This window comes from Alosa pseudoharengus, unplaced genomic scaffold, assembly GCF_046254945.1.
Source record: "Alosa pseudoharengus isolate Yale_2024_CS ecotype anadromous, Long Island Sound unplaced genomic scaffold, YU_APseudo_1.1 YU_APseudo_1.1_scf_9, whole genome shotgun sequence".
In the NCBI taxonomy this organism is placed as follows: domain Eukaryota; kingdom Metazoa; phylum Chordata; class Actinopteri; order Clupeiformes; family Clupeidae; genus Alosa; species Alosa pseudoharengus.
Genome location: NW_027468881.1, coordinates 6,465,609 through 6,483,108, shown reverse-complemented (window position 1 = coordinate 6,483,108; position 17,500 = coordinate 6,465,609). Strand labels below are relative to the sequence as shown.

The window sequence follows — 17,500 nt, the reverse complement described above, 5'->3', positions numbered from 1 at the left end:
CGCACACACACACGCACACACACACACACAGTGAGACAGTCTCTAGTCTCAGATTTAGAATTTTGGGTCACTATTCTGATTCGTTTAAAAGTGGATTTTTAAAACAAAGGTGGTATTGCATTACAGGTAATTACACTTCCCCATTTATTCTGATCCAGACTAAATAAGATATCTGGCTCTCGGTGCCAGATTTGTGCTGCTGGTGAAAGTTTAACAGGCTTATCTGCCGGTTAGGTAATACTGCCTCTCAGCCCAGCCAGGCAGGAGAGATAAGAACGTTTACACTGCCGCTGTTGGCCAGCCTGAATGGGTCATGTTACAGCTGTGTGCGTGTAAGGTCCTGTCGCACCACACTCACATACCCCCTCATACGCAACCTGCCCACAAGTGCACACACACACACACACACACACACACACACACTCACATACCCCCCCATACGCAAACTGCCCACAAGCGCACAAACACACACACACACTCACACACACACACACACACACACACACACACACACACACACACATACCCCCCCATACGCAAACTGTACACAAGCGCACACACACACACACACACACACACACACACACACACACACACACACACACACACACACACACACACTCACTCACTCACTCACTCACTCACTCACTCACTCATGCATACAGACACTCACACATTTACACACCCACAGAGAGATACTCACACATGCAAACATGTGCTGTCTCTTTTTTTCTCTACGCACACAAGCAAATTGACTGTAATTATTGGACTTGTTTGTCTTTTATGTTGTTTGATTGTTTTAAATATATTTTAATATTTGTAGATATTCAAAGAGAGATAAAGTTGACAGAGAAATAAATTGAAGTACTTACTGGGGTTTTCTGTGACAGTAACACTAAAATCTCCTGTTAATTGTATTGGAAAGGGAAGGTCCCCCACCTGTGGCATGATGTTAGATATCTAAATATACACTTTCTGATGTTACAGTAAATATCTATGAGGGTATCAGCTATCACTGCTTTTCTCAGTAGGTGAGTTTACATACAGACACTTTTAGTTCGATTAGAATTGGAATAATGGCTCAATCAGAATAAAAAAATATATATAAGCACCTTGATCAGAATAAAACTTCCAATCCGATTAGAATTTTAATCAGAATGAAAGGGTGGTGTATCCCATTATTATTCCGATTGAGCATCCATGTATTCGTTCAATCGGGCTGCTTACTGTGGCTTCTCAAGCAAAAGCAAAGCAGTGATGACTATTCAGAGATTCTAGAGCGCATGAGAGCACCTGATCGGAATAGAACGAACCCCATGGAAACAGCTGGCACAGAATAGTTCAGAATGACAAAATAAAAAACTGTCCATGTGAACCCACATTAGCATTCTGTCACACAGTGAAACATTTGACATTTTAACTAGGAGCTTCTGAACCGTTTCCCAGTTTCACCTTCCGTTGCCTTCCCCTTTCAGATATCCGAGATGTACTCCACTGTGTGCAAAACCCTGAAGAGGAAACACCTTGCTCAGCAGGCAGTTGCGACGGCAGCCCAGGAGGCAGAGGGGCATCGGAACGCATCAGCTGTTGGCCCCGGGGCAGATGAGGGCAAGAAGACGGGCCCTCCTGGATGGCCGGCTGGGTCAAGCGGAGGAGGAGGAGGAGGAGGAGGAGGTGGTCCAGGTCATGAGGAGGTCCGAGTGAGGAGGCGTGCCCAGGAGGAGCCCTGCTATGAGGCCATTGGCGACAAGACGTGGCCCAGTAACCTGGTGGTGGAGGCGGACCCGGCCTACGCCACCATCGACTCCCACTGGAAGCGCGAGCGGCAGGCTAACGCCGCCACGCTACGCGCCAAGAAGAAACAGCAGCAGCAGCAACAACAGCAACAACAGCAACATCAACAACAACAGCAACAACAACAACAACAGCAGCAGCAGCAGCAGCAGCATCCACCTGGCCAGGGCAGGCCTCCGCCAGGAGAGAACTTCTACGAGACCATCAGCGAGGTGAAGCAGGGCATCAGCGCTGCCAACCCCAGCACCACCACCATCTTCACCTTCAACGACGGCATGGAGATGTACGTCACGGGACTGTGAATGCCGCCACTGCAGTCACAGCCACCGACCCCCGTGACCTGTTGCGATCCGGGGGAACTGGCCCTGCTCACGACCTCTGACCCCCGTTTTGAAGTGAGGGCAAGAATAGACTCCCAACTTCTAAGCCTACACCTATATGTACAATATCTGAAAGGCACTGAAAACATTATTTGTTATTTTGTATGAAATGTGACCATAACAATCTCCCCACCACCACAAAGGTGTTGCCTGCACTTGTTCACAAAAGAATTCAGAATTCTAGCGCAACGCTATTACTCGTTTAAAACTAGGTCATTGTCTTTAGTCTCTCTCTCTCTACACACACACACGCTGTGAAACTGCTGCCTGCTGTCCAGTCTAAAGGCAAGCGAGGCTGAAACAGGTTTTTCTGCTTATAACCGCAGTCTCAGGTGGGTGGGTAGGGTTTCAGAAGGGTGATATGAGCTGTGATAAAGCTGTGAAAAAAAGAAGAAAAAAGAAAAGAAGAAAAAAGAAAATAAGTCATATGGTTAGAAGATAACAACATGCACACACACATGGTCCAGCATACTCATGGTCACGCACACACACACATGCACATAGACAGAAGCACACAATCAAACAAATTTCTTGGCGTAAATGATGAACACAACAGCTGTTATACTGTGTCATAACAGAACTCTATTTTAGCTTCAGAGTTTAGTTGTGGTTGCAGGATGCCTTTAGCCAAAAACTTGTTGGAATGTCAGTCTGGTGGGTATGGTGTCTGTTTATTCAGCATATTCTGTGAGACAGACCTGCTGGCTGCTGCAAAAGTTGCCTATTGGGATAAATAATACATTGAAGTGGAATTGAGATCTTAAATGCACACAGTGTGTTACAGTAGAGAGAGACAAGGAGAGAAGATAAGGAGATTATTATCCGTCGTGTGGTGGTACTGTTGTTTCTTTGAGTTAGCCTTGTGTGTCTTTGTCTTCCAAAGGCAGCGATGTCTTATCACATGCTGTTGTTCCACGGCAGTTTGCTTTGCCAAATTCAGCTTGGTTCCTCCAGAGCGATTCCACATCATATAAAGATTGCATGTTCAGATGTAGGAAATCAGAACGCATAACTTTGTGGATTGTGTCTGGTTCTAAAACCAAGCTATATGGAAGAAAGGCAATTGGTCTGCGGTGTTTTACGGTGTGAAGACATCTTGATTGCTGACAGGAAGGCGTGGCTACTGACAACAATCACTTTAGTGCTATAATGAACATAACACCAACCATTTTGTATGGTTGCAGACAAAAGGAATAGGAGATAGATTCTATTTGTCATAAAACAAAATTATGTAAATAATGAAATAAAATAAAAAAACTTTAATGACTCAGTGATGCACACAATCACATACTTTAAACCTTGAACACTCACACACACATACACGCACACACACACACACACACACAAACACACAAACACACCCACAGTTGTTTTGCTAACTGAATCCAAACATATTTTTCACACAGACTGTGTGCACAGATTAAACTCTTTTAACTCTTCCTGGAAAAGAAAAAAAACATGACAAACTGGTTATCTGTCATGGAATTGGCCACCTCTGACTTCTAAGGGTTTTTTTCAGGTCAGCTTGAGCTTTGCATGTACTTAGAGCAACAGAAGAACAATGTGGCATGTTCAATTTCAGTACCGTACTGTGGACCAATACTGCTTTCCTCCTGGAGCAGGTCATTCCTCTTTAAACTGGTCTTTTTTTTTCACCCGCATGTATTACACTGTGCTAACTTTACTCAATATCTGCTGACACGTGAGATTTTATTTGTGAATGGGGATGCAGCAGTCGTTCACAGGTTGTGATGCATGTAGTTTCACAATGCCAAGGGAGACAGGGTGACAGTCTCTCTTACTCAACATGCTATTGCTTGATAGTCTGATCAAAATCCTAATCAAAGTCCGGGGATTTATTTGCCAATCTGTTTGTGTGTATGTATGTGTGTGTGTCTGTGTGTAGAAAATTGTTTTGAAATCAGCTCGACCAGAATCAAGCCCATAAAAGGGCACACATTCCAAAAATCTTGGCACAACTCTGTTTTCGATGTCTTTTTTTCTTTCTTTTGGCGGAGCAACATGCCTCCACCACCCACCCTTGGCTGTGCACTGGGTCAAAGTAACCATAGGGTCAGAGGTGTTGGTGCAACTTTCCAATGGTGTGCATAGCAACAGCCTCTCTGTCGAAAGTTGTGGACCCTAAAGACCTGTTTTTCTTTTGAATTTGAATAAAGCAATGATGAAAATTAGCTTTTTTTAAATAACAAGGGATGTCCTGGTTCAGGCGTGTTACTGCTGCATATCTTCACATGGGTATGCTTAACACCAGGCTCCGGTCTCTGGAAGTAGAGAATGCTGTTGTAGAGTGTTCCGGAATCAGTAAGGAGCAGTAAAGGCTGTTTTTCTGGCCGGGTCTGGGGTTGTTTCACTGCCCAATCTCCAATGCGAGGAGTTCAATCTCACTCGCTTCTCGGAGCCACAGGCTCTCTCCAGCCATCAGTGGCATTTTTGACGGCTGTGCGTCCAAGGAAAACAAACTGTCGGAGGGCCCAGAGTCGCTAGTGAGCGCCTCCTCTCGAAGTCTGTTGCTCCGCTGGTTTGTCTGTGGATCAGCTCAGCTGCACGGTAAACATGAGAAGGCCTTCCCATGTGGCCCTGGGGGAGAAGCCATGCAGGGTTGCCATTGGTTTTTCTTTTTCAAAGAAAAGAAAGAAATTATGTGGAAGAGGACACAAGACTTCAGCTCAGGGACTAAATTGTGAGTGTTTTAAGGAAACATACCAAGTCGCTCTTACATAACACGCTAGTCCTGCCACCATGACAGAGAGAGATAAAGAGAGAGATCACAAAGTGTTCATTGATATGTGTATTTAATTATGCTTAAAAAAGTTAGAGCAAGCGTATTATACTTATAAATAACTTATATATAGTATACAAAAGCACTATTTTTCCTACCCTTCCATCTACACAAACACATCAACTAGTCACATTGTGTCTAAGCAGCTGATGTCACTGCCATGCATATCGGTGTTTCAATATTGTTGAAGCTGATGGTGATGTTTACTTGTATGTGATTGCATGAACGTCTTTAAAAAAAGCTAACGAATACCACTTCATTTTGTTTAGTCCTCTTAACTGATATGATTTCAAAACAAAAAAGAGCAACATGGCTGCCTAATTCATGTGATTATTGTACATGGACTTGTGTGAACAGCTCCCAGGACCAATATCTGCCTCATCACATAACAGGACGTGTCCAGTGGTAGATTAGAGTTCACTGTTTAGAAAAAAGACAGAAGTGCAAAGTTCTCATGAGCTGGGTTGTCCATTCCATTGGCGATGCACAGCCACAGCCAGATCTGACCGACCCTTCCCCCACCCTCCCTTCCTCCTGAGATTCATTAGATGATGACCAACCTGCATATTCAGAACCAGGCTTCTGCCTTGCAGGGAGAATGCGCCCCCCCCCCCCCCCCCCCCATTCTTGTTGGGTTTTCTCCCACCCCCTCAATCTGTCTGCTGGAGCACAGCAATGACTTTGTCCTGAAGTACGCTCTTGGCCTTTGATGTAGCATTTGGAGAGTTGGGGGGGGGGGGTTGTTGGAAGGGGCAACCTACACTTGGACCAAGCCTATTTTGCATTCAGAAAGGCATTACAATCTGGAATGGTTAGCAATCAGCACAGGTTTTCAGAAGGCGTGGTGGGTTTTTAAACCAGGTTAAAAGTAGTGTATATTGTGTGTACTGTGTTTTCCCCTTATCGCCTTTACTATAGTGCAGAGCAATGGGTACTCTTTATTTTAAGATAAAACCACATTGAAACAATCAAGGAGCATAATCCACTTTCCCTAGAGCATGAGATTCATGTCAGTAGATAATTCCTGAGCTCACAGCTGTGTTAAAGACTAATTGATGAAAGAATTACAAGTATGCACAATGATGAGTCTGTGTGATGGCGGTCAGATTATGCTGTTCAGATAGACATTACTGATGTTATAATAGAAATATATTTTATGTCTTGGTTGTAGTGGGTTGTAAACAGCAATGATCTGTCAGAGCAAGTTCTACTTCCTTTTGAATTATTTTGCTTTTCTAGTCCCATGTCTGCAAATCAGTTAGACTGGGTGTACTTTTTAATTGGCTTGAAAACGAACAGGGTGTGTAGGCCTATACTGTAAATAAATGCCAGCTTGTGTCCTATTTTACTTATGTGAAAAAAGATTGTATGTTTTTTTAATCAAGATATCATTCATGATATTGTGGTCAAATTTATACTTTTGTAATAAAGTTGCACCTTAAAATATTGTGTGTGTCTTCTTAGAATAAACTCCAAAAGATTAACCTCCTAAATATAATTGTAAATGTAGCCTACTTTGACGTAGGCCTAAATGTAAATTTTACAGCTGGTGTTCTGACAAGCCAGATACCAGTTTACCATATATCAGTTTCTAAAGACATGGAGTCGTTCTGTTGGTTCTCTCGAAGGACGGGTGGAGCCGTAGATATATTATAAACTTCCGAAACTTCGCCAATGCTTTTGCCAGCGGAGCGGAGGCGAAGCAAAAATAATTAGAAACCTCCAAACGTGTTGAAGGGCATGGCTGCACGGAGAAGTTTGCAGTGCACAAAAAGTCGTCACCTGGTCTAGGCTGGCTACTGCTGTAGGCTGCATAATGCTACATTAGTGCAGTGGCTCACAGCAGGATGTTGTTGCCCAGCGATTTGAAACTGTGACAGCAAGGTGGTAATACTATGCTTATAAACCATAAACGTCTACGATAATGCACGCCCTGAAACTGATTTTTAAAATCCAGATATACTCTTTATAGAATCGACTTTTAAAGTGCAATATTATTACTGATCACATGCCTAAAAGACAACCAAAAAGTTACATAATCCGTAAACTGCTGATTCTCCACGGTTATGAAGGAGGAGCCATTGCGTACGGGAAAAGGCTCACATAGCCAGTCTGTTGAAATGTCTGCACGTTTACAACGTAGCTTCGAAGTGCCTAGTAGCATACAGTGTCTTCTTGCCTATTTATATCAACGGATTCGAAAAGTCGTTTTGAAGGCTATTTGGGCTTTCCGGGTGACCAAAGCTAAAATGGCCATTCCGAACGCCAATAATTTGGCCTGCGCTATAATAATGTTATTTACAACGCCTTTCTATTTGAATGGGTTGAGAAGCTGTATATTTTTTTTACAGAAAAGTAGGCCTATGTTAAATTGTCAAAATATATGTTTGAATCATACTAGTAGGCCTACATTAAGGTAAAGGAGTGCATTATAGGTAGGCATATATTCATGGAAGGCATACATTTTAAATCTAGTCAATGCGCTTGCAAAACAAAGACTAGAACACGTTAAATCCGAGAGTCACATCGATGCAGCAGGGCTTGTTTTTCTCCCGCACCGGCCGGCATATCGTCGAGACACACCTCCGCAGTGTGAGGGGAAAAAATGTGACATTTTCCAAACCAGCCAATCAGATTGTAAATTGCAATGGCCGCATGCCAAAACGACGTGTTTATGTATGCCGACAACCAGTTAGACTGAATGGGAGGCGGGACATTGCGAATCTCGCCTGGCTGCACGCGCAGGAGAGAGTGGGCGTGGCGTTCATTTGGAGGAAAAAAGCAAAACAATCTTTTATTCCCTGACCGGTTGGCTGTAGTTTTCTGGTTGGTAGAAAATCTAGTTGGTAGTATATTGCGACAAGCTAAGCTCTAGTCAAGACAATCTTGTTAAATGTATAATTTCTTCTTCTGTACTAAGGTCTTTAGAAAGCTAGTTATCTTTCTTTAGATTCACTTTTCCTGACTAAAAATGACTTCCAAGCGCCTCCTCGATAAGCCCCTAGCCGGCATACGGCTCGGTGGTGCGGCTTCGAGTCGAGCTGGTAACAGCACGTATGCAGGGAATACCGCCGGACATGCTGAGACTGTCACGGCAATGGATTGCGGAGTGATACTGGCATGTAAAAATGTGTCCTCGCCGGGAAGAGTTTTTAGTCCAATGTTGGACAACAGCACTCTGAAAGAATGTATCAGCAAAGATTCTGTTGTCAACGGAGTTGGTTTGAAGTCAGGGAGAGAAAAGCACCTTGACCTGAAAAAAGTAGGTGTCTTGTTATGTCTAGTCTTGTGCATGTTTGGCATAGTAAGTTTATCTGATAGTAAATTATTGATGGTTCAACTGATTTAATTTGTATCTGCATGTCGCACTTCTTTAACGATCAAGTTCTTGAAGTGGTGTTTTGAAGAAAGTTTTACTGTGGGTTCTGTGCACGGAATTCGGCTTTTGCGCTGCGCTCTAAACTTGCGTGCTGCTCCGTGGAGAGAGCTTGTTGCAGCTTAGCAGAACTATTTAACACCAAAGACAGCACTCCTAAAAATAGAAAATAAAATCGTATAAGAAGCATACAGAAGCTCTTATTTTAAAATGGCGACTTGTTCAAAGTTTAAAAGGAAAAGTGGGTTGGGACGTTAACAAATCTCCCCTCCCCCACCCCGGTTTCACTAACCTACAAGCCTTGTCTTGACTGCGCCACACACCGGCATTTGGCGCAGGCCCGGTTGAACGCAGGCAATAGGGTGTGGGGTGGGGTGGGGGGCGTCAGTAGTCAGTCGACGACTCTGGTGACACCTACATTCGGTTGATTAGCCTACTGTCGGTAACATTTTCATAGCCTATACAAACAAGTGGTATAAAGTATAGGCTACAGACTAAGGCTACAAATGCAATACTCACAAATGCAATTTTTCTATTTTATCAGCATATTTCATCAACCTATTTCGTCTTATTCTGAGTTTGTATTTTTACTGTGGCTAGAAAGCCTCGAAAAAAAAAAACATTTCGAATGTGGAAAAACAGTTGGTGCCTGATAAAATTCTCCCGGCGTATGACACGCCCCCCCCCACTCTTAACTTTGTTTTCTTCGATGTCAGAAATGCTGTGGTCAACGCCATGTTCATCCACAGAGTTCTCGTAGAAGGACGTTTTTTTATTTGTGTGTAATTTCCTCTTAGTTTAACCTTGTTTACATACTGTTTTGCGCTAAACTAGTTGGCTCACCATCAGTCAGAATCTAGGCTATGCGAGGAAGATGTTTCACAATACTGGACATAGAAAAAGTAGCATAAAAATGCGTTGCAAGTTTTGCTTCCTGTTTGTATTTCGTCTGATACTGCCGCCCTTATCCATGCCATTTGAGATTACTTTGACTCCATTAGCAGGCCTCTTTATTTAAGCTGTTTGTGTAGGCTAGATTTGGTTTTAAATTGTCTCAGGGATTCGAGACTTGTTTTGAGATGTTTAGGGAGTCCAAGAATGAGACATATTAGTTAAAGTGATATCAAATTGTCACAATCAAGAAAACACCAAAGGGGGGCACCAAATGTCTCAGCTGCAAGTAATCCTGCATGTACTGTATGTGACACATGGTGCCCTGATATACAGTTCATCACTGTGTAACTCTGCTCTTCTATTGGTCAGACAGATTTGGTTGTCAAACACTATCCCCTGAAGCAGAATGCAGTACAATGATATTTGTATGCCCAACATATTGCATTTCTGCAGTGAAATACTGAAAAGTGCAATAGTAGTGTAGTGTAGTGCAAGCCAGTTTTTTAATGTCTGAAATATTGTATTTTCTGCATGTAAACTGCAAATAATTTGTCTGCATGTATATATAAGTATATATACTCTTTTGATCCCTGCATTTATCCCAATCCGTGAATTAGTGAAACACACTCAGCACACAGTGAACACACACTAGAGGTGAAGCACACACTAATCCCGGCGCATTGAGCTGCCTGCTACAGCGGCGCTCGGGGAGCAGTGAGGGGTTGCTCAAGGGCACTTCAGCCGTGCATACTGGTCGGGGTTCGAACTGGCAACCTTCCGGTTACAAGTCCGAAGCGCTAACCAGTAGGCCACAGCTGCCCCACAATGTAAACTGCATTTTTGACACTCAGAAAACTGCCGTTTTGACATTTGAACATGACAGGCTGTCTCAGTACATTCACACTGTACATTTACCAAATTTCCCTCACGGGATCAAAGAGTATATATACTTACTTACTTATACTTATTCAGTAGGCTACAATAACAACATGGAGCTTTTGGGAAATGCATCTGGATTTTCTTTGTGGTATCTTGAGATTATAGAACATTCATTTGATCAGTGAATAAGTGTAGATCAAAATAGCTTTGGCCAATTATGTACCAGCTACTTCATTGTCTCTTAACTTGTCACCATATTTTACTTCCCTTGCGTGTGTGCTTCAGGTGGGCTGTTCAGGCAACATGGATGAGAGTGACCTGATGGGCCCCTGTGGGGTCCTGAAGAATCCCAGCCCCACACATCGCCTGATTCTGAACGGGCAGAAGCTAGACGACCAAATGCACTTCGAGCCCAGGCCCTCAGGCCGCGAGAGCGGGGAGGCCAGGTCCCGCCTGCAGCCGCTGCTCTGCCCCGACGGCTCGCCTGAGGAGCGCCCCCCACACGCGTCCTCGCACATCCCCGTCCCACGGAACAGGTACACACCCCTTCTCTCTTTCACACCTTCTCACTGTTTCTTGCTCTTGCTCTTTCTTGTTTTCTCTCTCGCTCAATCTGATTTCTCTATTCTGTCTCTCTCTCTCTCTCTCTCTTTTCTCTATCTCTCCCTTATTATTTTTTCACTGTGCCACAGGGGCTGGCCTCAAACACAGGTTCCTATCACAGACTGGTTCAGGGACACAACAGCAGTGAAAGAGAGATAAGGCTGATTATGTAATAGCACCAAAGGGGTTTTGGAGGGAGAGACAAAGAAACCTAAGGCCATTTGTGTTTTGTTCAGCTGCATTTGTTTTCACACCCATCACCTCTATAGATCCACTGTTAATGGATCTATAACTGTGTGGTGTGTGTGTGTGTGTGTGTGTGTGTGTGAGAGAGAGAGAGAGAGAGAGAGTGTGTGTGTGCGTGTGTGGATTTGTCAGGATGGTTATAAATTAACTGCCTGTGTTTGGCAGACAGTACTCCACAACAGGTGAATAAAAAATTAACCACACCACAAGGCTGGACTTATCAATGATGAAGGTAGTGGATTTGATCATAATGGTTATTACATTGAAATAAGCCTTAATTGAGCCGTGCATGTTCACCTCACATACTCTCAGTGTAATTACTGTGTAAGTGCTAGCACCTCTGGGGATGTGTCGTGCAAGACCAAACGTGTGTGTGTGTGTGTGTGTGTGTGTTTGGGAGTGTGTGTGTGTGTGTGTGTGTTTGGGAGTGTGTGTGTGTGTGGTAGTATTACCCTTACTTTAACAGGGCATAAGTATTTGTGTACTTTTTTACTTGTTGCACTGTTAACTATGAAAGAGAAAAGGGGAGAAGAGAAAAATGATCAGGCACTCACCGATTAAAGAAGCCTTCTTTTGAGCAATAACTTATCTGGAACACTAGACGTGCCTAAAGGTGTCAATCGAGCAAGTGCTGCCTATCCTGAATGTCGTTTCTGTACGCGATTTTACAGTATGTCTGAAATGCAAAACTCCCCGATAGCTATGCAAATGGAGCATGTTTGTCTCTTTGTGTTGACTGACGGGAGTTTACATGTGAGCAGCGCTGATAGATGGTGGCACTGGACCCGGCTGCCTGTGTGATCTGACATCAGGGCATCTCGTTTGGTTTTACTGCCAGTTTTATGATTGCTCCACCACTTGATATACTTGTCCACAACCCCCCACCCCTCCTCCCCCCAACTGCTTGTGCTTCTAGGCATATGGCTCACCAGGTTTATGTTTGTTTGTGTGTGTGTATGTGTGTGTGTGTGTGTGTGTGTGTGTGTGTGTGTGTGTGTGTGTGTGTGTGTGTGTGTGTGTGTGTGTGTGTGTGTAACGGATGCCAGCTAGCTTAGCTGTGCTTGTGGAACGTTGGTAAACCTCACTCCCCGACGCCTCAAGAGTGCTGCTGGCATGTGAGCCAGTAGCCTGGGCTATTGGCTCAATTGTTAGCGCGCTCGCCTCCCGATCCGAGGTGCTGCTGTTCGCGGGTTCGAGTCCGGGCGTGTGCAGGGCTGAATCGCGCAGGTTCAACGCAACGCAGGTTACATGTGCAGATGTGTGTGTGAACTTGCTTTTATGTGTGTGTGTGCATATCTGTATGCTTAAGCTTCTTTGCCATTGTTTTCAGTTCAAACATAAAAGTTTTGTCCTGCTGTGTTAAGAGTACTTTTTTTTTTTTCCCTGGATGGCACCACACTCTATTTGCCAGTGTTATCTTTGCCCAGCCCTTGAGTTTTGAGTTTTTGGCTGCAAAAAACTTTACGTGTGTTTGGAAAGACTGGGGCAGCACGAACAAAATCAAGCGATATTACCCATTGCCCTGTCAATATTTTTTTAAATTTCAATGTAATTTTTTAAATATTAATTTTAATTTGTGGCAGGTTTGTTGGGCACGGTGGTGTGATTTGCAATTTGTATGGCTGGCACTTCAGACCAGGATCACTGCTCACTGATCATTTTCACTGCTGTGTCTTAGTCCTAAAAGGCTACCTGTTCACTGGAGCAAGCTTATCTTACTGACCTTTACAGACTCCTTTTCAAGATTGTGTTTTTGCCAAAATCCATCAATGTGAGCTCCATTGCATGAGTGTAGAAAACAACTTTTATGTGTGCAGCCCAAAAGGAAACCACTCAGCAAAGGTCTGTAAAGGATGACCTGGGATACTCCAAGTTAATGGCTTGTGGACTGGATAATGCCATTGTTAGTGTGTTCTCTGTTCAGTTGCTTGTGTTTGTGCCAAACATCCATCAAGAGGAGACCCATGGCATAAGTGTGAATACTAAACTTCATTGGTGCCCAAAAGAAATGAAACATTCACAAGTTCAAATTTGTACCATGTGACTGATGACCCATGCCTGTGATCAGCTGAACAAGGCTGGAGTCTTGAGCAGAGGTTGGGGAAAGCATCAGTGCCAGTATCAGCAGATATTTCCCCAGGATCAGCCCTAAACAAAAATAGATAGTACGTTTCAGACAGCATACAGTAGCAGCAACTGTGGTGGTTCCTCGCTAGAAGACTGTGGTCAAACATGTATGCATGCGTGGCTGAAATGTCCAGAATGCAATGCAATGCTTTTCTTCCCGTTTGAAGGCGTTTTTGACTTGTACTTTTTAAATCAGCAGCTCTGTGATCCAGTCTGGTCTGAGTTCGGTCTCTGAGAGGGACAGAGGAACTGCATGTAAGAACGCAGCAAAGGTCAAATGGTCATTGTTACTTAAAGATATTTCCAGTGTTGTTGCATAACTTGGTATATTACTGAGCGCAAGATTTCCGAATGAAAGAGAAATAACTCAGGGCTGACTCCTGGCTACCTGACAATTTCCCTACACCTGAGGCCTGGAATTGTTTGTGTGTGTGTGTGTGTGTGTGTGTGTGTGTGTGTGTGTGTGTCGGTGTCGTGGGGGGGAGGGGGGGTGTAGAGATAAACAAAAGCGGTAAGGTTATGCAAGTGGTTATTAAGTCGATAGGGGGGATGTCAGATATGGTTTTCCCATTAACAAGGGGAGAAAATGATAAGCCTGTGAACTCCAGTGATAACTCCATTACAATAGCAGTGGAAGAATATAATAAACTAATTCTTAAAACATAATGGCTATTTAGAAATGGTCAAGGTCTTTTTGGATTTGCCTTGATTAAACTGTTGTGATTGAACAGCAACACCAGCACAAGTTAGAAATATACATTATGTCAGAACATGATTCTTTCACGAAAATGAAGACACATGTCAAACAAGTTTTAAAAAACATGAAAACATGAGTGAACTCAAACAGATCGAAAAACCGGGAGTCAGGACCTATTATCAGTCCTAAGTGGAGAGAGACTCGCTTAGATAGAATCACTTAACGTTGCAGCAGCGCAAATCCAATTATAGTCTCGGTAGTGCAGAGAAGCGGAAAGGCATCTGTGATGTACTGATTTGATAATATGCCCAACTGATGAAATTCATGTCCACACGCCACCTTGGGTGTTTGTCCCGTGGACAAGCCTAGGCATGCCTCAGCGATTGAGCGGGCGGACACACACACACCCACCCACCCACACACACACACATACATACACACCTGCACACACATACAGTATATACACACAGCACACACACACACACACACTCGTAGGCTTGACTGCTAAGGGCACTGGGCTGGGTTCGTTGGCCCCAAGGCACAGTGAGCAGGTGTTCTTATCAGCGTTAAGCGGCAGTCAGAGCACGGCACTGAAAGAAAAAGGCAGTCTTGGGGAGGCCTGAGACAGCCAGGCTGATCTCATCAGCTCTGACACGGAGAGGAGTGACGAGCACAGGAAACACATCCACACCATAGAAATCAAAGCACAGAATACACAGTCAATTATAGCAATCAAATCATAGAATACACAGTCAATTATAGAAATCAGAGCACAAGAGATACACTTCCCAACCACAGAAACAGTCAGCTGTCACACTGCTACAACACCCCAAATGGGATTGAAAGTGTGATGTACTAAATGGGATTTAAAGCGCAGATCAGAAAGATCAAATCAGACAGAGATGTGACCACCACTCTGAATACTGAGAGGTAGAACCCCCCCCCCCCCCCCCCCACACACACACACACACACACATTTAGCCAGTCCCTGCCTGCTCCCCTCCAACCCTGTCCAGGAGAGAGATCAGTGTTCTCCCATGTGAGACGCTGAGTGGGTAAAGGCCAGGAGCCCCCCCTGCTCCACCCCAACCCCTCCTCAATCTGGAAGTCATTTGGAGGGGAATGGTGCGCCCCTCCACCCCCCAACACTGCAAGGTTCCCTAACAGTGCATGGATACGGTGTGCTTTTATTTCCATTCGCGGTCATGTGGACATACGCATGAGTAACACTGTGTGTGTGTGTGTGTGTGTGTGTGTGTGTGGAGTATGACTCATTAAACATTCTTCATAGTATCCCGGGTCTCCTATCTAGCTCCACATGCATATACAGAGGCATTTTCTCTCCCTCATTCTCTCCCTCTCTCTCCCCCTCCACCTCTCTCTTTTCCCTCCTTCACTCCTGCTGCCCTTCTTTACCTTATTCACATACACAGACACACTGAAAAAATACAAACGCAAATGCACACACACATCCATACACAGGAAAGACACACACGCACACACACATACACACAAACACACACACACACACACACACACACACACACACACACACACACACACACATATACAAATGCACACACACATCCATACACAGAAAAGACACACACACACACTAACACACATCCATACACAGAAAAGACACACACACACACACACACACAAACACACATCCATACACAGAAAGACACACACACACACACACACACACACACACATTTATTTATATTTTATCTGGAGCATGTTGGTGAACGCCAGCACGGCAGCCTCTCGCTCCCTTGCCTGAGCGAACCAGATTAGCGTGACACGCGTGATGGGTCAGCCCTCCGCGTTATAGGATTCGCTGGGTTCAAAGGTCACACGGTCGTGGACGGAGACGCGAGGTAAATGACTGGAGTCTGGCAGCCAGAGTGCAGAGCATATCTTGTATGTTCCAGCTGCTCATTTGTCTGGTTTAGCCATTAATTACCCCCCCCCCCCCCCCCCCCCCCCCCTTTTTGGATCAAAGCGTCTACTAAATATCAGCCAACTTAACTTTACAGTAATATTGTGCTGTAAGCACCGGCCAGGAGCCCCAACTAGACTGTGCGGTGAGGAGAACTGCCTGGGACTGTTTCCTGATCCCAATCCAATCGTCCCGTTACGCCTGCTAGCCTGCCCTGATGTTACTGACTCGAGCAAGGCCCCCACTCTAAATGATCCAGATTTTAACCTTGGCCTAGTTTTTCACCACAAATCACCCCTGAAACTGTGGAGGGGGAACTGAAAGTGATGTATGTGAGGTGTTTTTTTTTTTTTTTTGTCTAATGCCTGCACGAGTGTGATGTTTGGTTTGACCGTTTGGGCGCTGGTGTCATAATGTAAACGGAAGAAAATCAGAGTCAGGCCGATCTGTGTGCTGTGTACAATGGCAGCAGTGTCAGGTCATAAAGACCTTTACTGGGCTAAACATGCTGATGCCAAATGTGTGTGTGTGTGTGTGTGTGTGTGTGTGTGTTTGTATGTGTGTGTGTGTGTGTGTGTGTGTGATTGGAGACAGGAGCACCAGTGTCAAGATGATGTATGCCGTCAATATGCTGTAAATCCCTTTCAATGAAAACGACTTGTAGGTGACTATGGAAATGTGAGCAGAGGGATGACATATGCGATAGTTTATGTCAAGAGATTTATGCCAACACCATACATACTTACCAACACACACACACACACACACACGCACACATGCACACACACACAAATCTGATTTGCGAGGGTGTCATTCTTCCATACAGTTATTGAAAAGATAAGAACTCTCCAAATAAGCATATTTCCACCTGTAATGGCTGGTGGTTGGATTAGTGTGTTATGTAAGGGATAATATAGACCACTAGTCATTCTTTACAAATAAATAAACAGGAGGAATAGGATCCCTACATGCACCTCAGCACAACCACTCATTACAGGTTATTTCAGTTGCTTAAGCACAATTTTAAAAAAGGGGTTTGTTTTCAAAACACTACACCCGGTTAACACAACACCACACTCAAGTAGCACTATTTTGTTGCCATATCACAAATACAACCATTATATAATCTGATTCTGTTTGAATCATTTACACAAGATTGTACTCAATACAAAACACATTTGCCAAAACACATTTTCTCACAGTATAGTGTAAGATTAACAAAGTTAGACCTGTACACCGAGTACTTTTTTTCTGTCTACATTGTGAAATGAACACGAAATAACGCGAAATAAACGTGCCTGCCAAATGAATAAATGTAAATCACTCAATAGATATATTCATTTCCAAGCAAATGTTGCACAAACGTCTCCAGGTCTCCCTCTATCTCTATCTCTATCTCTCCCTTCCTCACACTCTTCCTCTTTCCCCCAATCCAACATGGCCGTAGCCTGGCCCCACCCACCTAGATCTTCCAGGCTAATATTGCCTTCCATTTCTTCCAGAAAGACTCGGGAAACATTAAGGGTTAACAATATTTAATTGAAGGTTAATGATAGAGAATAATAATGAATCCTTAAGGGATTACAGCAACGTAGGAAGAATAATAAGATGATCATATAAAGAATCTTTGGCATAGGCCCCATCCTCTGTCCAGCTCCCGAAGCGTGGGGACCCTCACAGATCCCGCAGGATGGATACGGCAGGGGCAGAGCCTACCCCCTGGGCAGTTGGATGAGGCAAAACTGGTGGTGGTTAGGGA

At 44.2% G+C, this 17,500-nt stretch overlaps 2 protein-coding genes across 5 annotated transcripts in view; both read left to right on the top strand.

Annotated features, from left to right (window-relative positions):
- Positions 1-6,421, top strand: part of LOC143115394 (uncharacterized) — a 48,144-nt gene extending 41,723 nt beyond the window's left edge. For all 3 annotated transcript variants that reach the window (XM_076277400.1, XM_076277401.1, XM_076277402.1), the window contains one exon: positions 1,476-6,421. In XM_076277400.1, coding sequence (XP_076133515.1) covers positions 1,476-2,096 — 621 coding nt within the window. In that variant the 3' untranslated portion in view covers positions 2,097-6,421. The remainder of the gene's footprint in view (positions 1-1,475) is intronic.
- Positions 6,422-7,771: 1,350 nt separating this feature from the next.
- slc2a4rg (SLC2A4 regulator) overlaps positions 7,772-17,500 on the top strand; it is a 61,832-nt gene continuing 52,103 nt past the window's right edge. For both annotated transcript variants that reach the window (XM_076275903.1, XM_076275902.1), the window contains exons 1-2: positions 7,772-8,236; positions 10,409-10,659. In XM_076275903.1, the coding sequence (XP_076132018.1) occupies positions 7,946-8,236; positions 10,409-10,659 (542 nt within the window). In that variant the 5' untranslated portion in view covers positions 7,772-7,945. The remainder of the gene's footprint in view (positions 8,237-10,408; positions 10,660-17,500) is intronic.